Below are 25,917 nucleotides of genomic sequence, written 5' to 3'. Positions count from 1 at the left end.
ACATATATGTATATATATGGCTTGCTTTATGAAATAAACCTGCATGTGTCTTTCTTTGTAAAATCCAATCACAAATGTTCACTTGAACCATATTAAAATGTTTACACTTTAAATTGTTTTTATTTTTTTTGGTACTGGGAATCGAACTCAGGACCTTGTGCTTGCCAGGCAGGCGCTTGTGCCACTGAGCTATATCCCTGGCCCTAAGTGGTTTTTAAATGTTTTTTAAAAGAACCTGAGAGTTCAGTGGAGCTATATAATTTATTTTTTAAATCAGACTGCCCCCAATTTAAAGACACTATCCAAAAACTGGGCATCTGAAATTATAAGACATTTCTCAGATAGAAAGTACAAACAACAAATAAATATATGGGAAAATGTTCAACATCACTGGTCTTTTGAGAAATGCAAATTAAAACAACACCAAGATTCCATCTGCAGAAAGAACAGCTATCATCAAGAAATCAACCAATAATAAACGCTAGTGATTGCCTGTGGGAATATAAACTGGTACAACCACTATGGAAATCAGTGTGGAGATTCCTCCAAAAACTAAAACTAGAGGTTCCATTTGACCCAGCTATTCCTCTCCTAGGTATCTTTCCTAAAGAGTTAAAGGCATCATACCATATAACATATACTGATATTATATATATATATATATATACATAAATTAATATTTAAAGCAGCACAACTTATAACAGCTAATTCTTGGATGCCCATCAACAGATGAATGAATAAAGATGGTATTATATACAATGGAGCACTACTCTGCCATAAAGAAAGATAAACTGGAGTTGTTTTTAGGTAAATGGATGCACCTCAAGTCCATAATCTTCAATGAAATAAATCAGACACACAAATGTAAATATCGCATTGTTTCTCTGGTGTGAGAAACCCAAAGGGTAAATAAGGAGCAAAACAGAGGTTAGATACTGGGAAGTAGGAAGAACACGTTCAAATGGGAGGGGAACACGGGAAGGGGAGGGGAGGAAAGGAAGGGAAAAGGAGAAGAGAGAGTGGAAGGAAAACAGTGCAAACAAAGCTTTTACAAATGATAGGGGAAGAAGGGTGGAAGGGAGGAAAGGGGATGGGAAAGGAAGAATTAACACGTATTATGTACAGGTACAAATTCCCTGCAATCAATATGATCACTATCAAGTACTATCAAATATATATACATATATCTCAAATAGTACTAATTTTTAAAAAGTAAAAAAAAAATTTGCTTATAATTTTGATAAAAAATATTTTTAAGTTCCTCTTTCTTACTGTTTAGGGTAACTGGTATAAATGACTGACATGGCCTTAAAAGATAACCCTCTCAGGCTATATTTGTTACTCCCTTTCTAAGCGCCTATCGTACCGCCAGTCTCCTGAAATGCACTAGTAGGAGTAGAAAGTCTACTTCTGCACATTTCTGTGCTCTGGCCAGCTCCTGAGCAGGGGATGTTCTTATAAACGGGCACTCCAATGCTTCCTGGACAGGGGGTGGGGGTGGGGGGGTCCTGCAGGGTGACCAATCTTTGAAACACACACACACAGATTCAGAGCTGCTGAGACTGCTGAGAAGTAGTTTATGAGCAAACTTTGAAGAACTGATTGTTTAATCTGTACATATACCACGCAAATATCTATGCCATTTTGTAACCTCAAAAGAAAAGAGATGTATAGGTGACATCAAATTGCATAAAACAAGTTTCTTTCCAAATGGCTAAAAATGGTTTAAAAAAAAAAAAAAAAAAAAAAGATGTCTCTGAAGGTCTCTTGGGCAGCGGCACATCCTCCATAGGCCAAAGACCATGCTCTGCAATCACTGTTTCCAGCTGCCCTCCTCTTTCTTTCTCTCTCGACAGTAGCAGCTACTCATGACAGTATCCAGCAGGAGTCATGTTCTAGTTACTCAGCATAATTTGAGTCCATCCTCCACAACTGTTCAAAGGCCCATGACACCTCTCACTGATCGCCTCTGACCTGGTCAGGTCTCAGCACAGGGCTGTGAGCAACCTCCCATGCTAGGCGCTTTGAAGAAAGCAAACCATTTATTGTGGCCATGCACCATGAAGGCATTCCTACTTCTATGCACCAGGTGAAGATATTAAGAGACCCGATAAAGTGCAGGTACTGTCTCTAAATTCACTGTTCCCCTCATGCCACGTACTTAACAAACAAGCCCAACAGTTATTTTGTATGACATTATTTCACCTGGTGGTATTCAAGTTTTATTTTCTGTGACAGTTTAACATAATGCTTGAGAACATGAACTTTTAGCCAGACTACCAGGTTTAAAGTCTTGCGCCCAACTGACTATGCACTGACTGCCGCATTTCATTAGCACTGGTGTTATACTACATTGTTCAGGGAGTAATAACAAGAGCAAAAAGGGTTTATGTTCAATACAGATGCAGGGTTTTTTTTAGTATTTTCAACCCAAGGTTGGTTTAATCTACAGATATAAATCCCGAGACAGAAGACTGGCTCTATTAACCTGGGGGCACTATCCTAACCCACTGTTAATGAGTCAGTCAGTTTTTATCATTGTAGTAACAAAAAGCATAATGAGATAATCCTAAAGGAGCCGTACAGGTAAGGGCAAATAAAAAGCACCATCCTCCCATGCCGCAGAAGCTGGTTCCAGTTCTCTTCCCACAGAGGAGGTCCATCTGCAAGTCGGGTCAGTGTCCAGTGCATCTAGGACTTGTTCATTGCAACACCTGATCAAGAGGGCCCCTAAGATCCTAGGAGATTTCAAAGACAAGAGGGGAGATGATAACCAACACTCTCTTCCCAGTTCTGGTATTAAGAGTGTAAAGCTCTAAACTAAACAGCATTTCAGGCTTGAAACATGAATTAACATCTATGAGTGGAGCAGTTCTTACTAGGCATGATGAGGAGTATAACGCAGGGCTCAGCAAACCAGTCAGCACCTGTCTTTAATGTCTGTCGGGTCACAGCTGTGCTCATTCCTTTACTTGTTATTTTGACAGCTTGCACACTAAATGAGGGGTGAGTAGTTATAACAAAGATCATATGAGATATTTAATGCCAAAAATATTTTCTTTGGCCCCTTTTATAAAAAAGTAATGCTTTTTTATAAAAAAAAGTATTTTTTTTTTACCAGAAAGTTTGTATGAAGAATTTTATGTTTGACTCTTGATGGACAGTCTATCAAGAAAAGTGAGCTAAGGAAAGTAGTTTAGCTCGAGTTACCAGGTTAAAAAAACAAACGAACAAAAATACAAAAACATGAGTTCACCAAACTCCCATTTAAGGAAAAGACAGAATTTCTAAAGACTGGTCTTAACTATTATCCCAGTATGAGAATATTAAGAATGACCCATAAGGCCATGATTTGAACTTCCTAAAAATGCTTTAAATTAAAGCCTAGGGGCTGGAGATTTAGGCCAGCGGCACAGCATCTGCCTGGCAAGCGCAAGGTCGTGAGTTCGGTTCCCGGTACCAGAAAAAACCCAAAAAATAAAAAAATAAATTAAAGCCTGGTTTCATTCATATGAGGATACGTACCATGTCATTTTTGCATGACACAAATCATGTTTCATGGCATCTGCTCCCAAATGCCCACTGCATTTCAATTTACAGGAGAAAACTAGAGTTCCTCTAGGGGAATGCTCTTGAGAGAAAATTAGTCTGCAATCTGGAGTTAGGATCTGAATCCTAAATTATTGGACCAATAACCAATAATCAATCCAGACTTAAGATGTTTGTTTTGAACTGAAATAGATCGTCAATTCTCTGTACTCTCTAATGGACATGCATGAACTCATCAAATCTTATGCTTAATATATTTTTTAAGTCTTCAAATATTTTTAAAAAGAATTTGAGATTCCTATAAGCAGAAATGTGAAGAGTCCCTTCCCCTGCTGCTAAAACTAGCAGCAGGAAGCTCTCTTCCTGACTCCATCTCTTCTACCATATGAGCTAAACTTCACTGTTCATCATCAGCAAAATGCCGTGCATCCTTAACCTGTCTTCTAAACAGTTCCTTTGCCCTAACTGAGCCTTGGTTCTACCTCCATGACACTGTTTCCCGATGCTCTCCCAATGTGTACACTTGATCTTAACCAGAAGGCCACGAAGCAGTCTCCCACTGTCTAAAAGCTGTCCCAGCAGACCCACAGACCCATGAGTGACAAAAATAATTACTCACTGACAAGCCACTGAGAGGCTGGAGATGTTTGTTATGCAGCATGTACAACAATGGCTTACTCTAGAAACTGACACCAGAAGGGGGGCATAGCCAAAATCTCATTAAAATCTGTAGTACTGATTTTGAGACAGAGTGATGGGAAACAAGAAAATCCAGGAATTTGAAAAACATGATACAGTATGCACAGGAACCACTGGTAAGTATCCTAGAAGCCAAGAAATGGACCAAATCATGTTGTGGCAGAAATGCCTCCGCTGACCCACAGAACTGAGAGTAAAGGAAGTAAATGGCTATTGCTGTCAAGTGTTGCTATCTCAGGGTTACTTACTATGCAGCATCCTGGCAGCAATGGCTGAGCGTCACAAATGCCAGCCGCCCCGTTTGTCTCCTTGACTCATCTGCTCTTGGCTGTTGGAGGGTATTGTTACATTTGCCCTAGTCCTGAATTATCAGGTTTCCTACCCTGCAAGTTCATTCCCAGTATCTTGTAATGTCATCTTTTAAAGGATGGGGACCCCCTTTCTTGCCTACGTATATCTCCTGCTACTGCTCCATTTCTCCTCTTTATGGCAGAAGAAATTTAAGTACCCATGAACTCACACATGTTCACTCTATTGTTTTTCCTTCGGTTGTCTCCTGAACTCATACAAATCATGTTTATGCTTCTGCTGCCTCAAATGTACTCTTCTCATCTCGGTTGCTGAATCCAATGATTCTTTCTCAATGCTCCTTTTGTTTGATCAGTTAGATTTGAGACAACTCTTTATTCCTGCCTCTCCGTAACACTTTCTTCCTTAACTCGGTCTGCATATTGGGTGAAATTTCCCTGTGGGTGGATCGTATATTCTGCTCAGTGCAAGCATGGCCATATGAAAATGTCACCAATTAAGTAAGAGTAGAAATGACAGCCATAGCTTCAGAACATAACCTTTAAGAAATGACATGTGATTTGCTCTGTGTTCTCTGACCAGCAATGGCCCAAGATCAGACTCTAGCACACAATGGCCTGCAGGCCAAATCTGGCCTTCTGCCTTTCTTGTAAATAGCTTTAATGGAACACGGTTATGCCCATTAATTTACGTATTATCTTCAGCTAAATAGTTATGACAGACTTTAAGGCCCATAAAACTGAAAGTATTTCTGGTCTGTCTTTTAATTTAAAATAAAAGGGCTGCCAACTCGTGTTCTAGACAGAGGCTGCTCTGTTAACCTGCGGACTGAGGTGCAGATGACATGAAACAGAGCATTAGTTAATTTCAGATGGACACAGCGTGAGTGAAAAATTAATTTTCTTCTGCAAACTGCTACCACTTTCCAGAAGCTTATTACCATAGCATCATCTAGTATGCACATGCAGAAATTATGACCTGATGCTACGTACAAGGTGAGCACCACTGAATACTGTCCTTCCGCTTTGCTGCTCCCTCCTGTCTGGTCCTTGTCCCCACCCCCTGCGCTCTGCACAGCTGAGGGACGTGGGGTGCAGCGCTGAGCTTCTGCTCTTCAGTCAGCTTTATAACAACAGCTACATACTGATGCCTTCCGATTTTATATTCCACACCTCTCCCCAGACTCACAATTCATGGAACTGGCAAACAAAAGAGATTTCCTTTTTAACCTTTTCGGTCTAATAGGCATCTTACTGATGCATTATTAATTAAAATTATTACGACCCAAGCAAAGCAGAACTCCTGTTCTGGCGTCCAGGCTTTCTGTAGACTCTCCCATCAGAGAAAGTGGCAACTCCGCCCTGACTGGTCAGGCCACAAACACCGCCGTTAGCTCCCTTTTCTCCCACTCAATTGCTCAGCAAATCCCACTGCATCTATCTGCGACATACATCCCCCATCTGCCCAGGACCTCTCACAACCTCCGAAGCCGCCACCTAGGCTAAGCCACCGTGCCTGTCACTTACATTACTGCAACCGCTTTCTCTGCCTCTAGCCTCGCCCTACTACAATCTATTCTCCACACTGTAGCCACAATAGTTCTTTAAGCACAAAAATCAGTTTGTTAGATTGTTATGTCTCCACCATGCTTCCAGATCGTCTGAAGTAAAAGCCTAGGTCCTGTCACGCTCTGCCCGCTCCTCTGCTTGTGCCTTTGCCTCTGTCACTCCTCCCCGCCACCGCCACACCTCCAGCCACACTGCCCTCCGTGCTCCAGAGTTCTGCTCCTGCCACAAAACCAGACTCCCGCACCTTCTTAGGGCATTCGCTCCCATGGCCCCTCCCCAAGCCCTCCCTTCGCACCCCATCTAGTTTCATTCTTTTATCTGTAGCACTTACCATAGATAACCTATAATATGTACTTGTTTATCCACTGTCTCCTCAAACAGAAAGCTCCCGGAGACGAGATTATCAGGGTTTTCTTTCAGAATTACCTTCCTAGTGCCTCCAAGGGTCTCTGGACACACGCAAGTCTCTAACACTGTATTAGTGAATTAACAAATGAACCTGTGAGAGAAGAACCAGGCCTGGTCTGTATCTTACATTTCTAAGTTACAAACTGAGGAACCAAGCACTTACTGGGACAGAAATGAGGACAAAGACTCGGGGCACAAACACTTCCTTACTTTGTAATAAATCTGTTCTTCTTCTCTTGCATTTACAGCAAAGGAAATAAAATACAGAAATCAGGAGGTCTAGAATTCAACAAAATCACATTTAGAGCTCTTGGACTGGAAGTCTTATTTACAAAATCACAACTTTTAAAAAATATATTTTTTATATACTACTTTTCACCATCATAGAAGAGTTTTACCTCCAGGGAGTACATTTGTATGACATACCAGCATCCTAAGAAATGAATAAAACATTCAACTGTAATTTTTAAAACAGAAAACAATTTACTCAACAAGAACTAAGATCAGTTTTTTGAGAAGCAGTGTATGAAATTCAACTACTGCTCAACAAACCACCTTTCATTCTTTTCTGTTGTCAATCTTGCTGAAAACTAAAGAAGGTTTTTCTGTTAATCACTGCTCCAAGACTCAGATATTAATAAAAATAACCGCTTATCAAGCCAATTCTTTTAGAAGGAAAAGAACATAAAAAGGAGCAGAACTTGTTTACAGATGACCACAGCACAAGCACCCCTTGAACGAAGGCCTGCTCTTCCCACGCAGACAACCTGTCTCTTTCGGCCATGAGAACAGGACATTCTGTACAACGCGCACTCTCATGGGCACGGCTATGGGACATGAATGTGGCCACAAGCTGTGGACATGAAATGTGCTGCTTACAGTAACCAACATTAAATTTTAAACTGCACATTTTATAACAAGGCTGCTCCAGAATTATTTTGCTAAAGGGAAACATTCCCCCAAAAACTAAAAAAATTGAGAAAACAGTGTGGGAGGAGAGAGGGGCAGCGAGCACTTTTTTTTTAAATGCTGAAATGTCACATCCACCAAGCCTTTAAAGATTTCTCGGATATCTCTTTCTCCCCCAGAAACTCATTACTTGTGTTTCAGGGAAGACAGCACTGACATGCACTGGCTCCCTTATTAAAGATTTCCTTTTGCTGGGATCTTGGTGAGCTAATCATACCATTTTCAAATTCAGCTAACAGGTATCCTTTTTATGATGATAAAGCCATTTTATTCATTTCAAGTAAAGGTTTAAACTGTTTTATGACTCCAATGGTGGCTTTCACTTTTTATACTTACCGAGTCCTAAAAGATCAACAGTAGGCTCTGCAGCTTTTTTAGGGCTGGTACTTTTTTTAGGCTCCAATTGTTGATCTTCTTTCTTCTGTAGCTTTTAAAGTAAATAATCAAATTTATTAATGTTTTTAAAGCAAACAAATATTTTAAGCCTCAATTAATTATGCATATAGTTAGTATAACAAAGCTTATAAAATATAGTGAAATGAAGCCTTGAGCATTTGTTATTATACAAAAAACAAATATGGTCTTTTTTTTTTTTTTTTTCTTTTTTGAGACAGGGTCTCGCTATGCAGTTCAGGCTGGCCTTGATCTCACTTTGTAGCCCAGGCTGGTCTCGAACTCAAAACAACCCTCCTGCCTCAGCCTTCCAAGTGCTGGGATTACAGGTGTGCGCCACCACGCCTGGCTCAAACACAGTCTTTTTTTTGAGCGCTGGAACTAAGGAACATGCTCATGCTGGGCAAGCATGGAGCTGCATCTCCAGCCCCAAATATGGTTCTTGAACTTGCAATGACAATCGTTGTATACTGAAATCTCAAAACAGTGAATATAAAAACTTAACTCTCCATTGTTCTTAACCGTGACACACTGCATGTGAAATTGCCCTGTGTAAAGAAATGCATTTGTTGTTTCCTAGCTGACGGTAATGTTCTCCTGTGAGTGAAAGCTAGGGAAGGCCTTGGAGTCCTCACGAACACACTGTTAGTCCCAAGACAAGCCCAGTGAGGTGCTATTTGCAATGTGCCATGGCCTGAATCTAACGTCAAGTTTCATGTATTCAGAGGCAGGATTTTGGGAAATGACCAGATTGTGAGGGCGCTATGTCCACCAGTAGACTGACCCACTGATGAGTTCACGACTGAATGTGCTATTGGAAGGCAGCGCCTGGATGGGGCTGGGCCCCAGAGCTGTGACCTGGAAGGGTGTCTTCTTGTCCCTGGCTCCTCCCTTCTCACTCTGCTTCCTGGCTACCATGAGGTGAGCAGCTCCACTCCGCCACATCCCTCCACGACACCGTTTCCGGAACCAGCCTACCATGGACTAAATCCCCCAAAACACTGAAACAAATTAAATCACTCCTCTTTTGAATTGTGAGTGTGAAGTTTTGTCCCAGCAGGAGGAAAACTGACTAACACAGTGTCTTTTCCTCCTGACTCTCCATAAATTATTACTTTTGCAATATAGTATTTTTCTAGTTCTCAGAAGCCCAAGTCCCAGTTGTCTATTCCAAACTCTTTATTTTAAAAAATATTATACAGGACATAACAACTACCATGTTCTCACATGTGAAGTCCATGTCTAAGAAAAGAAAACATTCGTTCAACAATTCTTACACTATTCCTAGAAACCATTTCTATACTCAACAAATTTAGAACTTAGTTGTTATGATTTCACTTTGTATTACCATGTGTAATCCTTCCCACTCCATTTTCTAAGTTGCCCAGGCTAGGGCTGAACTTCTTAACCTTCCGCCCCAGTCTCCCAGCATGCTGGGATTACATGTGTATATGCCGCCTTGCCTGGCTCAGATGTGTAATTTCTAAGGACATAGATCCACCTTACTTTTTTTCAGTCATTACTGTCTTCTTCTGTACTCTTTAATCCATCAGTCTACTATTACAGATACCTATTCTTTAATAACCTTCTCCGATAAAACCTCAGCCTTGAGAGAACAACTGCTGAGCTTACAGGCGTGTGCCACCACACCCAACTGAAAGCATAGATTTTAGTAACAAAGACAGGAATTTTTTTCAACCAAGCAAACTGTACCAATTTCTTTGTGCTTCCTTCCATCTCCCTCCTCTCCTTTCTCCTTTCCTCTATTTAGTCACTACTGGACAACCTGTATTCGTAGAGAATCTGAGGGTCCAGTGGCCATGCACGTGAGAACTTCGACTATTCCAAGACCTGATCCTCACAGGTTCCTGGTGAAGGAATTCACTGGTCATACTACTGTGGGAGCACTTCTGGTGCTTATTTAAAACTCAAACCAAAAAGCCTTTAGTTGAAAATAAATAAGTAATTTGGCCAGACTTATTCACTCTGCAAATTAACTAAAATGTGGATATTATATGCCAAATGGGAAAAGATTACGAAGTGCTTACTTTATGCAATCCTAATTTAGAATCATTTCTCTGGTATAATACTTGACTCAGTTCTTTCACAGAATGAAGCACTAAACAGAATGAATTCTGAGGAATTCATTCCTAGTCACATTTTGTGGTCTAAGAACCTAGACCCCTTTCAATCTAAAATGATTTTTCAAAAAACTAAAATTTTTCCTACTAATTTCTATTAGTTCATAGAAAGGAACAGTTAGTGCTTATACTGTTTGATCAATTTTACATGCCTGTATCTTGTAATCTGAGCTACTTCAAAGATAACGATATGTAAAATAATAACCAATTAGTTTCCTATCATCTTGTTTTGAAATTCTGTATCGTTTTTATTATTTTCTTTTTTCCTCTGTTTAATATGAAAAATCCCTCACATTTAAATTCTGGTTTATGATGCATTTGCCACCAAATTAAAATTACTCTTTTAACTATTGCTGAGTAAAAAACTATTTACCACTGCTTGAAGGGGGCGGGGGGGGGGTGGAGAGAAGCCAAATCAAACAACCCAGAGGCCCTTCAGTAACTCACTCCTACCCACAGAACACCCACAATCTGGAAAACCTTTCCTTCCACATGTCCACATACCTATGTCATAGGAGTTGCCCTTCTTTAGAGATTTCAGTCCCTTCACAGTTTAAATGAGTGTTCATCAACCATGTCCACAGGACATATATAACAGAAAAGTATGTACAGTTGTGCAAGGTAAAGGGAAACATTAAAGAAACAATAAGGGAATACCCTACACATGTTAGCAAACTGCAGATGTGATCCACTTGCAGGTTTTGCCATCTATTTGATGGACTACAACTAGAAACTGTGGCTAAAGGCGAGGGAAGGGGGAAAGGAACAGGGTTCACTACACAAAATAAAGGTTAGTACCTATGAACTATTTTGCACACACGTGTGAGCACACATATGGATCACAGCATAAAATATATTTTGTACCAAAGTGGTAGGTTGAAAAACACTGTTCTAATGACTCTTCTTTTTTGGTCCTATATTGGGTCAAATTAAGAATGAGAAACATCCATGACCTAAACCATACTTCCCTAAATAAGAGTTGGCTGCTCGGGGGAATTTCACCCATGCAGACATGAATTACACTTAGAGCTGGCATCTGATAGTCTGTCCCAAGAAGCAAAAAGGTAAAAGGATCGATCACTTTAAACGCTGTCTGGTATCCTTCCATTCTCCAATCTTGCTGTGGGAGTAACTTAATCCCATCAATGTGTGGCTATTTTTGAGATTACTCTTCTATGTCTTCATAGTAATCCAGGTTCTACCTTGCATGCACTACTTAAGAGCTTACAAAAACTGAATTCAGACGGTACTCTTTGGAACGTATAATGTTAAACATAAGAAACTTCATTATTTTCATTTTGAAATATTCAAGGAAAGATTCACTTAAGCACCAAACTATATAATTAAGCAATTCTCCTACAATTCTGCACGAAGTAATACTTAATCTTTTAGAGCTGTGTACATATATATACATGTTTTCTGTGCGATGTTCTTAAGTAACTTTTGATTAAAAACTGGAAATTAATTCTCATTTACAATTAACGTTACGTATCTCTGCATAAAATAACAGGGAGAAAGTATTTACTTTCCTAGTCCTAAGTAAGTAATTACAACTAAGAATATAAACTCAGGGGACATATTTTATCTTATACACCATTATTATGCAGGTTCAGGAAAGCTAAAATGTATCTTCCCTTAACACGAAGATATACACAGACTTGATATTTAAGAAAAAATTTATATGCCTAAGTATTGTGTTTTATTCTGTTATATTGTACATTTAAGATCAATAATATTTCTGTTAAATACTGAACCAGAGCCTATTTTAAAATAATTGCTACTTCTAGCCATTAAATCCTGTCTACTACTAGGGCTGCTCAATACTGCCATATTATTAAAGCCGACAAGACAGATATTCAGTTCCTGACTCAGGAAGATTACAAATGCCTTAGCTAGTGAAGTAGGAACAGAGTGTTGAAGTGATAGATCGCCTTTCCTTGCTCCATTCTATAGTCCAATACCGCAAAATCAAACATTTAATGTTATCAAATTAGGAGCAGTTTTCTTCTTTTCTCCCATTACACGAGCCACCACAACAAGGAGACGTGATGGCCTTCTCATAGCCTGGATTTAACCAGACGGGAGCAGCAGTGCCCTACATTTACCTCAAAAACCATGTCTCAGGCCAATCTGGTCTACTTAGTTTACCCTATTCCTTTAATTATAAAACATACATGCTTAACATCAAATTTTATAAGATTTAAGAGTAAAAGTATTGTTGGGCACGGTGGCGCATGTCTGTAACCCCAGCACCTGAGAGGCTGAGGCAGGAGAATCACTGTGAGACCCCGTCTCTAAATACACACATTCATACATACACACCTACACACAATTATTATCTTGCTAGGAATTACAAGCAAAGATTGCTAAGTGGTGAAAGTATCAATGCCTTGACAATCATCTTCCCTCACACAGCTGTCACTCTTGATATTTGACAATTTGTTTGTTCGCACACAGTAAGCAGTATGTACAGAATTATTCTATTTAAAATTCTTCTGCTACTAAAAACACCCATAGAGAATTTGCCTTTTAATAAGTGAAGAATGTTGTTGATTGTGAATGGCTAACTTCAGGCAAATTATAATTTACTAAGCAAAGTTTTCTAACAAGCAAGAACACAGATAAAGCAATTTCAGATAAAGCAATTTTATAAAATGTAATCTCCTTAAATTCATTTGAGCAGATGTTTCATACAAATTATTAAAGCCTGTATTAGTAGAAGCTTCACTACCCAATCTCTTTGTCATTCAAGACAGTACTCCACACAGAAATGAATCAAAATTAGTTTCCAACTCTTACAATGCCCACATTTCCTATTTCTTTAAATAGCAGCTGAGACTCTGGAATATAGTTCACTAGTCTTTAGTTGCCCAGTTAATGTAGATAATAACATTAATATATAAGAATAAAGAAGCTATACAACCTTCTAAATTCTAGAAATAATTATTCAAAGTTTTCTTTAAAAACAGACCACATCTCCTTATCTACAATCAGCCTAACGTTCACACACTCATACAACCAGAACAGACAAAATCTATTATGTTTGACACTCCTTTTAAAGTTAAGGAAATAAAGTCACAAGATTTGTCAAAACCTCTGTGAATACCTAAATGACAGGAGTTAATGTCCTGACAGGACTCCTGCACAAAGATGCACTTTGCTGAATAATTTCTATTTATCATAAATCAGATTTTACAATGAATACAGATTAAGTACCTCTAATGAAAAATGCCAACATGCTTCAAAATCCAAAATTTTTTTATTGCTGTTGTGGTTGGGGCCCAATCCTCCCTCCTAAAAAGGCTGACTGTGTTGAAGGCTTGGTTACTTATAGGCTTTTGGAGGTGACTGGGTAAGGGCTCTAACTTACCAGTGGCTTGATCCACTGATGAGATATAATTTGATTATATTGTTGGGAGGTCCTAGAAACAGGAGCTGAGGCAAACTGAGGGGCCCTGGGGCTATAATCTTGGGGACTGTATCTGGCCCCTCGTCCCATTCTTTCTGACTCCTTCTCTTTCTCTATGCTTTCTAGCTGCCATGGGGTAAGGCTCTTTGCTCCACCATGCCTTTCTACCTCATCTCAGGCCTGCAGCAATGGAACAGCCCACTATGGACTGAAACCTCCGAAATCTTGAGCCAAAATAAATCTTTCCCACCTTAAATTCATTTTCTCCGTGATGAAAAGCTGGCTAACAAAATCACCAATGTGACACCACAAATGGAAGTTCTGCACCTGTCCTCGCATAACAAACTGAGCCAAAACACAGCTGCACACCACAGGTTATTCAGCAATCCCCTCTCAGCCCCTTCAGTTATAATATATAGCCTGTTTCATGCCCCAAATCATTAAAGTATACTGTATATGATTATCTTCAGGCTATGTGCATAAGAAACAAATGAACTGTGTTTGGGTTTGAGCGCAATCTTCAAAATATCACATTATGTACCTCCAAACATTCCAAGATCCAAGAAAATCTACCCAATGCTTACTAGTGCATACTCTCCTTCCAAGAAGACAAAGAGAAACTATACTAAAGGAGTCACAATCTGATAGAGGATTAAGATGAGTACGCAAGTAATTCTAATTCAAAGGACAGTCTAAAGACCACATGAAAGGTGTAAGACGCTGTGAAATTCAAAAGTGGGGGTGGTCATGAAAGGACTGGGCTTTTATCGTCACTAACAGTTACTTTTAGGTAGATAAAGATTGGAAGGAGTTCAACAGATAGGAACTAATAAAGGCATCATGAGAAGAAAGCTGATGATGAGGTAGTGGGAAAGGGATTTGGATGGTGGATGTATGACTGAACCATAGTTCTACATGAGAGATAATAAAAGACCTGAAAATTTTGTTTCATTCTTATTTCCATAATGTGGAAGGATGTAAACAGCCAAGCAGTATACTAGCCAGAGTTAGTGTTTGCAGAGGCATCTATTTTCAAAGTGGGTAGCGAAAAAAAGGGTACTGCTTCTGCGGAACTGTGCTCTGCATATATAACTGTACCAAGGAAGAGAAATCTGACCGTCACTACTGGAGGTGGGGTGGGGCATGCTGTGGCTGTGACACGGTCAGAGCATAACTGAGAAAGATTCGTAGTAATCTACTGCCTCAGTAGAACCTGAAATCTGAAATGTATTTCCTAACGACTTACCGGACAACACACAACTCCCAGAGCACTATCTTGTCTGGGTGCCTGTTGAAGACTTCATGGCGAGTTGACTCTTCACTGAAATTTTCAGTAAAAATGTGTAAGTAATGAATTACTCAAAAGTGGTTGAGCTGGGTACTGTATACATACTACCACAGACGTAGAGAAAGAATTCAAAGACAAGATCGTCCACAGTGCTTTATTCACTGAAGTCATTCGGCAGCATGCCATGGCTCTTCGTAACTCACCATCTCACATTCCTGCTAGAGATGGCAGCGGTAACTCTTATGCAGGTATTTGTATGCGTGTGCTCTCACAACTGGACTATATACAATGCTGTTTAAAACTATTTTATGTGAGGAGTAATGTCTCACTGGGCAACTTTGCGCCTAGTATCTCATTTCTTCAGAATTTTGTTAGATTCTTTTTCTTCTTTACTTTTCTTCATAATGTACTTATTATAGATCTTTTTCACACTAAACCTGTCAATACACAGTGCTCTTTGTTTTGGAACTTAATATTGTTTCATAAATTGTATTTTTAAGGTTGACTTGGAACTATAATCTTCATTTTATTGCCCTAACCGTGTGGATAACTTTCAGTGAATTTTTTTTACGAGGCCTAGGGACACTATTGTCCCAAACAATATTTTACTGGGCTTGAAAAGGATCAAACATTTACATAAATTTCAGAACTTGAAGAAGCCTTGAAGATACTTAATTCATTATGTTTTTTTTTTTTTTGAAACAAGGTCTCACTATGCAGTTCAGGATGTCCTTAAACTCACTATGTAGCCCAGGCTGGCCTCAAAGTCACAGTGATCCTCCTGCCTCAGCTTCCCGAGTACTGGGATTACAGGCATGTGCCATCACTCTTAGCTCATTATGTGATTCTTAAAATATCACTGTGACATTTCTCTTCTATGTTCCTTTTCCCTGTAAGAAAACTTTTCATTGTTGTGCAGTTACTGAATATGATGCAGCAGCATGACCAGTATTTGGAACATTTCCAATATGGAAAGTTTCCTCTTCAGCTAACTTGCAACAGCCATCCACTGTGCATGTTCTCCACACCAGTCATGAATACAACAAACAAAAACATGAACGTGTGCGGGACTTGGCTGAGGAGCGAATCGTTACACTGTAGTGAGGCGTGAACAAAGTTTAGATTAGTGAACCATGTTGTGTCTGGCCATTGTCCGTTCCCTTTACCCAAGAAACTCCTATCCTTGAGAGCTTCTCTTGCCCAAACTGCTTTTCTCTTCACTAATATTCTAAATAAGAGCCTGCGAGTTCATGGGTGGGTAGAGAGAGGTGGTAAAAAGGGAGATGACGGACAGAGTACAGGAAGAAACTGAGTAGGTAGCGAGGAGGAGAGGAACAGAGATTGAAGCTGTGAGCTATGATACCCAGGAGCGGGTGCAGCCACTGGTCTCTGACAGGGACAGGACCGCCCATTTCAGCGGGTCAGACAGCACAAATGCAAGCAAGCTGGTTGTCTGGGGCAGCACGAGTGAGGGAGTCCCTTGTGGGCAAAAACAAAAGAAGGCAAAAACATTATTGAAAAGGGGTGTGTAATATGCTTATTCTATACAGAGGAGACGGCATGAGAAGACATCACAAAGGCAGCAAGCAAACCCACAGGGAGAGCAGCAATGTATGCAACATTCAATGGCCAACTGACAATCACAGCCCTGGACTGGAAGTGAGAACAATCGGCAGAGAGACGACTGTTTGGCTCCACAGAGGGTATGGAACAGGACAGCTGAGCTGAACATGCCAGGCAAGGGCACCCCTGAAGGAGAGCGGGGTAATCACAGCAAGTGAAGAGAATGAGGCCCCAGAATTTCAGGCAGGTCAGAAGACTATTTAAGTCTATTTTGAGGCACATAAATAACATCAGTATCTTTTGTCTTCTTCGGTTCTTAAGGGGCTTACTGCTTGCTACCCAATCCTTGTTTAATAATGTGTAATAAGAGTAGTTTTCCAACATCGCTTACTTAAAATCTTTCCATGTTGTGACGAGTCTGCGCTGCACTGATGATGAAAAGATGACAGGTAATGAGGTAATGATTAGTATGCAGGTGCAACCATGCTGTGTTTGGATAGGTGCTCTCCAAAGGCTCATGTATAAAAGGCTTGGTACCCAACTGGTGTTGCTACTGGGACACGGTGGCAACTGTGAAGGTGGAGCCTCATGGAAGGTCTTCTGGTCATGGGGAGCACGCCCTCAAAGGTGCCATGAGGCCCCGGTATGCTCCCCTCTCTCTTTTCAGACCCCACTGCGAGGTGAGCAGCTCTGCTCCACCACGAGCTCCTTACCATGACGTGCTGCCTCACCACAGGCCAGAACCAAGAGGACCCACCCACGCGGACTAAAACCTCCACACCATGAGCCAAAAATAAGCGTTTCTCTTTTAAAGGCGATTATCTCAAGTATTTATTACACTACCAGAAAGATCACTACTAACGTCTGGATCTAAAGGGTCCTCTGGAAAGCACAGGCGTTCAGAAGTAGGGCTTTCAGAGGTGACAGGATCGTGAGGGTTCTAACTTTATGAATCTATTCATGGACCCCTATTTTTTTCTTTAAAGCAGTACCAGGGATGGAAGCCAGGGCCTCACATATCAGATGCACGGTACCATTAAGCAACAGCCCCAGCCCGATTTCGCACTGAACAGCACTGCTGGGACCGTGGAAACCTAGGAGGCGGGGCCGAGGTGAAGGAGGAGATCCTAGAGGCACGCGCCCCGGGACCGTATCTGGTCCCTGCCCATCTCTCTCTGGCGCTCTCTGCTTCCTGGCCAGCATGTGGTGAGTGGCTGCCTTCACCACAGGCGTCCACCATATTTCTGCCATGTCACAAGTCTAAAGGCAATGGACCCAGACAACCATGCACTGAGATCTCTGAAAAGGTGACCAAAAACCAACCTTCCCTCTTTTGAGTTGATTCTCTCAAATCTCTTGGCCCATGTAAGTTAAAATACAGCTATGGTACAAAAGTATCACTGAAACATAAGCTAATATTAAACTATATGAACCAGAAAACAAAATATATAGATATCTGAAAACATAACTTCTACCTTTCCTACCTTCAAGGAATACCTGAGCTGTGGGCCAGGATGACGGACTGAGTGAGAGGTGAAGTTTCTGTTACGGTGTGTGTCTATGTCCTCCCAAAGCCTCATGCGGCCACAGGTGGGGCTTTTCAGAGGTAGCTGGACCTAGGCTGTGTGATGCTGGGGTGGAGGATGTGTGGTTACTAAATCAGTCCACTGACTGGCCTGGCATAGTTCTGGGTATGGGTAATGGGAAAGCCCACCCTGGATGTGAGCGCTACCCGCTACCCACCCTAAGGGCCTGCAGCCTGGATAAAATATAAGGAACAGACACAGGACTGCTGCCGTCACTTGCTACCTTGCTTCCTTCCTCCTGCCATGCGACTGTTTCTCCTCCGTGATGTTCCCCCACCAGGCCACCCTGCCCTGGAGCCAGCCAACTACGGACTGAAACCTCTATGAAAAACAAAGCTTTTCCCCCTTAACTTCAGGTGTCGGATGTTTTGTCTCAGCAACGAGAAAAGTAACCGAGACAGTCTTGTACCTCTGCTTGTAGGTTCCCATTAGTTTCACAGAATAAAAGGACGGAGGGGTTGAGGCCGTAAGTAGAAGACAAAAGGTTTCCTCTTCTTTCTTACCCCTGCCTCCCATCTTTCCCCAGGACTATAATCTCTAACAGGAATTTTTTCCAGCCTATCTTTGTGCCTCCAACGGTAGAACAGAACTCACCACATGAAAGATGCTCACTGACTGAACTTGGACTACCCAAGCAAACAGAGGCAACTGTTGGTCATGGATGTGGGACTGAAGCAAACACCTTTGTTCCCGGAGGTTCTTAGAAATGAACCCTACTGGGTAGATCAGTACCAGTATCTGATTGCAGGAAGGAAGGACGGGCACAGTTCCCAAAAGATCCATTTGCAAAGAGCAAATAACAACTATTGCTGAGACTGTAAGCACTGTGGACAAAGGCAAGGGCTTCGGATTGATTTGTCCCCTGCTCCCCAGGAGCCCGTTACAGGGTCTCTCCCGTGCCTTACATCTTTGTTGAATAATCTGCATGTATTTTCAGGATTAGACAGATGAGAGACCAAAGCAAAAATAGTATGGCCTTTTCTTAGAATAGCTGTTTTTAAAATTACGCTTCAATCGTAAACACCGAGGTCCTCCTGACCCTGAAGTCCCTATTACCCATGTCTCTCAGGCTCTCATCATAATGACAGTAATATAGTTACCAACCCTACAGAACTGTCTTCAGGACTACAAATGAATACATTTAAAGACTGAAGAACAGCGTTTGCTGTATTTTGAGCACCAAGTAACTATTTACCATTTTATTATCTTCTATGACCTACCTAATATAATCACCAGCCTTTATATCTTGGCTGCAATATTGGCTTCTTACCCATGGCTTTAACTTAATAAAACTACTCTCTATCAAAGCATTTATTGAGGAAATATTTTCCTTATTTGCTATTTAAGGAAATGTCTAATTTACTAAGAAGAACTGTGAAGCTTGCATGCTTGCTGAACAAAAAGCCTTTCTTTCATTAAACAGGAAATGAAAGCTTTGCACATAAAGTAATTGGATTTCTTCTCTTTTTATTGCTTCACTTGCAATAAAGCTTTAAGTGACTGCAAAAACATTTCAGAAATTCCATGAAAGAAAAAAAGTTTCCAGTTTACTAATAAACCTGTAATAGAACCTAAAATATGGTTTTCTGTCACTCTCTATATGCTCTTTATTATCACAGTTACTTTAATAATAAGCAAGTATTAAAAAATGATTAACTTTAGCAGGCTCCTTCTGCTAGGCTTGAGGGCATTTTGGTGTATAGTTCTTAATGAATTTCAGTGCACAGCTGCTTAACCAAGTGGGGTGACTCTCATCATGTTACTGCTTTCTGTAAGACAGTAACTACTATTTTAGCGAATCTTTTTTTTATTTTTTTTTTAACTAAATAAAAAGGTAAAACTATCCAGGATAAAAGAACTTTTATGTAGTAGTCAAACTTGTTTTACACTAATTAAATTACTTATTCATTTGAACTAACTTTTTAAATCCCAGGGCATTCTGTACATTTGTTGGCATCAACTAATAAAAGTATTATATTGTTTTTTATACCCACCAGAGATATTTTTAAAGTGGCATATCAAGTTGTAATGAAATATACAAAGCAATTGAAGTGAGCAGAATAGTACAGCAAAGAGAATATATAATGGTACAATTGGAAAAATCTGGCAGAAAGACTCAAGCCAAAGACACACACACCTTATGACTCAGCCATCCTATTGTTACATCTATCCCTAATAAATTACATGCACGTTTATCAAATGGCATTAAAAGACTGCTCACATAGCTTTTATTCATTGAAACCCTAAGTCAGAAACTACTTAACATGTTCACTAAAGGCCGAATGGAAAAAAAAAAATAGCATACGTAGACAACAGAATAATGCTTAGCAGTAAGAAATGAACAAGTAATTACACAGATCAATCTCCCAGACAATAGTTAGCAAATCAGATGCAGAAAGAATAGCACTGTATGATTCTATTTACATAAAATTCAAAAGAAGACAAACCTTACCTATGTTGATAGAAATCTGAATATTAATTAACTGACACAGGATGAAGCTAGGGAGTCTAAAGATGCTAGTAATGGTTTGTATGGCTACCTCTTCACTGGTTTCATGAGTATATAAATTTTTTAAAATTCCACTGAGCTATAAACTTAAAACCTAAATATATATACCCACCCATCTCTGGTGGGTATACAAATCAATAAATTTTTATTAGTTGATGCTAAGAAAGTTAAATTTTTAAAAAATATTAGTTTAACTTATAAAATTTATGAAGTTACAAGTCACTTTCAGATTGATACACACGATACAATAACAAACACTTTAAAACCTCAGTTTTCTTTTTAAAAATAAAACACTTTCAAAAAACGTGGGGAGGAATTTCAACAGCAATTTCAAGTGTTACCTACTGATATTTTATTTTTTTATTTTTTATTTTTTTTGGTTTTTCTCCCGTACCGGGAACCGAACTCATGACCTTGCACTTGCCAGGCAGGCGCTTTTGCCACTGAGCTAAATCCCCAGCCCCCCTACTGATATTTTATAATACTGGTTTTACTACAAAAAAGGATAGAGCTCAAGCTTTAGGCTCTACAAGGACTAAATCCAAAGTTACTGATTACTCCCTTGAACTAGTTACTTGTATTATTAGTTCATTTAAGTATGCTAGGCTAACCTATTTAAAATGAAAAGTGTGGAGATTTAAATACACAAAAGATTTTTTCCATAGTAATAAAAGTAGGCTTCTAAATAATGCATATTAGGAAGTGAATCAACTTACTGTGTATAATTAAATGGAAAACAAACAAAACCCTGACAGACTGTCCTAGATGGAAGCTCCTATCCTGTGTGCTCCATATTACTTTGAATAGTTTCCACAATTTTCCCCAATCTCTACACAGAGGCATACCATACTTAGTACCGTCAACTGTGACTGTTTCTTTACAGGTATGTAGAAAAATGACATGAAAATCCATACACAGTATCTCCATCAGTACATCCCATAGATATATTCCTTGTCTTTGGTAAATTATTATGTGGTATATATTATTTAATAAAAGATAAGATATAAATACAAGGAGGATTTGAAATTACTTTTAATGATTTTACTTGTACAATTCTATAGTCAATCTGGCCCCTTAGTTATTTCCCAAGTCCGAACATGACGAAATAGTAAAAGACTAGTCCGGAGGTAGAAGAAAAGGCAAAGCAGGAGAAGCCTCCTTCCTCAGGGCTCTAAGGGCGGGAGTATAAGAACAGGGATTCTGAGACCAGGCCATGGCTTGACCCAGACAGGCCTCCCAAACCATCTAGAGCAGATGCTTACTACTGCCATCCAGCAATACGTTCTGTTATTGTTAGAATTCAATTTTAAGTAACAAAATATAAGGCACCCTATTTCAAAATCTTGTAAATATTAATACTGTTCTAATGTGGCTTCAGTATAATGTTACATAAAAGCTATACCGAAGACACTCCCTTTCAGCCAATTTAACCCCAAGTATATCAAGCTAAACCATTCTCACCACTCCCTGAGCAAGCTTTTTTCTTAATATTTTCAAGTTATTTTATGCTTACTCTGGAAAATAATAAAGGGAAGGAAATACTCCATTAAAAATCATTAAGTAAAACACAGCAAACCCAAATTTTAATTAATTTCCCTGAAATGGAAAATATCCTTTGAATGAGATTATCATAAATAAACACAGAACTTACCTATCTTGTATATACTGGTTCCAAATTTCATAAGGGACTCTAGTAATTTTCTAACTTATAGCTACTCTGCTGGCTCTTCTGAGTCCTGCATTGTTAAAACATACTGTTTCTTTGCTTTTTAGTGGGCTTTTTTCGGTGCGGAGGGGACTGGGGATCTAACCCAAGACTTTCACACTGAGTTACATCTCCAACTCTCAGCTCCACCCCCATGACTTCTATATTTTTGCAGAGAGGGACCTGCTGAGCCATCAGGCTGGGCTTGAACTTCAGATCCTCCTACCTCACTCTGCTAAAACATGCCGGTTTTTTAAACTGACAGCTCATCACTTTGGCGATGAGAGAATTACCATTTCAAAATCAATCAAGAAAGGAGGTGCTACACCATGAATAAGCCTTATGCCCAGTGAAAGAAGCCAGGCACAAACTTTGAATAGACTAGGATACCATTTATGTGAAATGTCTCAAGCAGACATTTATTGAGAGAGAAACATTAGTGGTTGCCAGGAGTTAAGGGAGGGAAAAATAAAGAATTAATACCTATGAGATTTCTTTTGGGATTGATGAAAGTGTTCTAAAATAACAGAAAAACAGGAATGGAAAACAGACACCCACTAATTATTCCTGAGCAGCAGATCACAAACCTAACAACATCACTACTGGCTTGCCAGTTTGGAGATAAATTTTTTTCAGTTACTAAAACGAACTACAGAGTTCTAAATTGGAATCTACAATCTACTCTTGATTTGTCATGGCTAGTCGTAACTTTCTTAAATATCCTAAACATGAGAAACGGGTTATTATTTATGAACTGGGGTCAGTATTACGGTACTGAAATACCTTCTCCCACTGAAAGACATTAAGGCTTCCTGCTGGCAAATGGCCAGGAAGTGTACAAGTTACTCTTCCAACAGTCACCATACCAATTGTCCAGGAAATTATTAGACTACGACAGTACATCACCAAAAGACTGAGCACCCAAACTGAAAAGGTTTCCCATCAAAGAATAACAACTGTGGTGAACAGAAATACAGAGATATGTTTAAACATCAGGAGTTCATGGAACTTCCCACCATCCCCAGAAAACCCTTCTAATTGGTCACAAATAGAAAATATGAATGAATCCATTTATTATTCTGAAAACTTCTGTAGTAAGGGAAAGAACCAAGCTACCTCTCCTAAATTACACCACCAGGTAACTCAAACTAATAGAAATATTCCAACGATTAGATAAAGAACAAGTAACAGAATTAGGATATAATAATTTTGCTGGAAATACACACTGAAGTAAATGGCTGCTAGCATCAAACAACAAGCAAGACAGTCAGATATCAGGAGCTTCATAAATAGAAAAAGTAATATCACCACACAGTCTAGTGTAAAACAATTCCATTTGCTAGCTTTAAAAAAAAAAAAAAAGAATAAAAAGAACTATGGAGATGCAAATGAACCTATTTCATACCATGGGTAACTCCCTAAAGAAAAAGATCCCTTTCTCTCACCAAGAAAATTTTAAAGTAAAAGTTTAAAAAGGTGAAGAGGGAATCTCTAGACTAAAAAATGTAAAATACACCCCAACTTTATCTGCGTTTTATTGCAAACTAATAAAGCAAGTAGGGGGAGTGTCACTTTATAATTAGAATTCTGAACACTTTATGTTTGATAGTATCAAGAAATTAGGAATAAGCCTTTTTACTTTGGTATACATGGTAAGGGCATTTTGTTATTACTTTTATCTCCTTTGAAGATATATAATGAAATACTTATGGAACACTATCTCATCTCCATTAGAACAGCTATTATCAAAAAGACAAGAAATAAATGTTGGTAGAAGTGTGAAAAACTACACTGTTGGCAAGAATGTAGATCAGTGTAGCCATTATGGAAAAGACTATGGAGGTCCCAAAAGAAATTTAAAATAGAACTATCATATGACCCAGCAATCCCTCTTCCCAGTATATACCCAAAGGGGATGACACCATACATGGCCTCATAAAGGTATGTGCATGCCCATGTTTATGGCAGCACTATATACAACAGCTGAGATGTGAAATCAATCCAATTGCTTATCAACAGACAAATGAAAAAGAAAGTCACACACGTGCACGCACACACATTATTCAGTCTTTAATTTAAAAAAGAGGTACTGCCATTTGCCATAACATGGATTAACTGGCAAGATATTATACTAACACAAGACAGATGCTAAAAGAAATATATTGGCTCATTTGTTTATACATGGAATCTCAGGAAAAAACCAACAGGCCAAACGTATACAGATGAGAGAATAAAACACGGGTGGGGGAGTGTTCCAGGAAGAGAAAATGAGAACAGACAAAGGGAGACAAACTAGAGATCTGGAGGAAGAATAACTGGACAAGTCTAGAGATCCAGTGCACAGAGGACTGTAATTAATAAAACTGTATTCTATTGGGGATTTCTTTAAACAACTATGTTTAGCTGAACTTGTCACAACACAGACACACACACACACACACACACACACACACACAGACAACTATAACCATCTTATATCTGTATGTATCTTATAACATCATGTTGTGAGACTCAAACATACAAAGTAAGATTTTAAAAACTCAACAGAAGGAACTACTTATAGATAAAATGTTATGATCATGGGAATTTTTTCTAAGTAATACAGGGAGAATAACGGTATAGGGTGAAACAAGACTGGGCATGACATGAGTTGATCACTGAAGCTCACAGGTACGTATACATTTACATTTTTCTACCAAGTTTAATAAAATAGAAATATTAACATGTGGGCTGTTTATATATACAGACTCCACCAGAAAAAATGTATACAACACTTTGGCAGTTCACGGTGCTAGTAAATGTCTGCAAGCTCATGGCCACCACTTTGAGCGCCTCTTGTAATTGTAGAAGCCAAAGGTAACTTGTATTAATCTCACGATGTCTCAATAAACTTAGTATTAAAATATTTATGTTTTTCTTATCCTGATGTCTTGATATATATATATGCATATATATGCAAAATACCTTAAGAAATAAACCCCAAAGACTTATGATCTCATATAAAGACAGATTTATATAAGCAGTATAACAATCTTATCTGTTAACTTTTTTAAAAGATTTTTTATAATCCTAAACACTGGCTTCAAAGACAATTCTCAACATCCTTCATGTTCCGAAATGGGTTTAAAGGATAATCCTTTAGTTCCTTAAGGATCTTACTCCATTATATTTAGTTTTCAAGGAGCTTAAGATATAACCTTGCCATAAAAATAAGTACCAAATTCACTTTCTGACCAAGTGATAGGACCACTGAGAATTTAAACTTTGCTAACATCTTTGAGAAGATAAGCTACAACAATTAGCTGGGCACAGTAGCACATGCCTGTAATCCTAGCTACTTGGAAGACTGGGGCAGAAAGATCAGGAGGTCAAGGATAGCCTAGGCAATTTAGCAAAACGTTGTCTAAAAATATAAAATAAAAATAAAACAGGCTGAGGATACAGCTCATGTTAAAGCACTTGCCTACCACTCAGGAGGTCCTGTGTTCAACCTTCAGCACTAAAAAAGAAAAAGGGAACAGGGAATACCAGTAAAATATACAACATAGAAGAAACAAAAAACACTCTCAATAAAAACTGGAAGTGTTTTGTTGTCATTTAAAATGGGGCTGGGGATTTAGCTCAGCGCGGCACAGTGCCTGCCTGGCAAGCACGAGGTTGTGAGTTCAATTCCCCATACCAAAAAAAACCCAAAAAATAAATACATAAATAAAATAAAATGAAAGAATTTTGTCATAATCCCAGCATTCCAGGAGGCTGATGCAGGAAGATCCCAAAGATCACCCTATCTTGAGCAATTTGAGACCTCATCGAAAGAAAGA

The 25,917-nt window shown here is 39.2% G+C and overlaps 1 protein-coding gene across 9 annotated transcripts in view; it reads right to left on the bottom strand.

Annotated features, from left to right (window-relative positions):
- The window catches only part of Smap1 (small ArfGAP 1), a 108,202-nt gene that overhangs the window by 14,656 nt on the left and 67,629 nt on the right, over window positions 1-25,917 (bottom strand). For 5 of the 9 annotated variants that reach the window (XM_013504423.1, XM_005404477.2, XM_013504420.1 and 2 more), the window contains 2 exons: window positions 7,839-7,929; window positions 6,744-6,812 (listed from right to left, as the gene is read on the bottom strand). In XM_013504423.1, coding sequence (XP_013359877.1) covers window positions 6,744-6,812; window positions 7,839-7,929 — 160 coding nt within the window. The remainder of the gene's footprint in view (window positions 1-6,743; window positions 6,813-7,838; window positions 7,930-25,917) is intronic. The other 4 variants (XM_013504424.1, XM_013504425.1, XM_013504419.1 and 1 more) reach the window with 1 other exon arrangement.

The sequence above is a fragment of the Chinchilla lanigera genome, unplaced genomic scaffold (genome assembly GCF_000276665.1).
Source record: "Chinchilla lanigera isolate Chin_1 unplaced genomic scaffold, ChiLan1.0 scaffold00087, whole genome shotgun sequence".
Lineage (NCBI taxonomy): Eukaryota > Metazoa > Chordata > Mammalia > Rodentia > Chinchillidae > Chinchilla > Chinchilla lanigera.
This window is presented reverse-complemented; position numbering and strand designations above follow the sequence as displayed.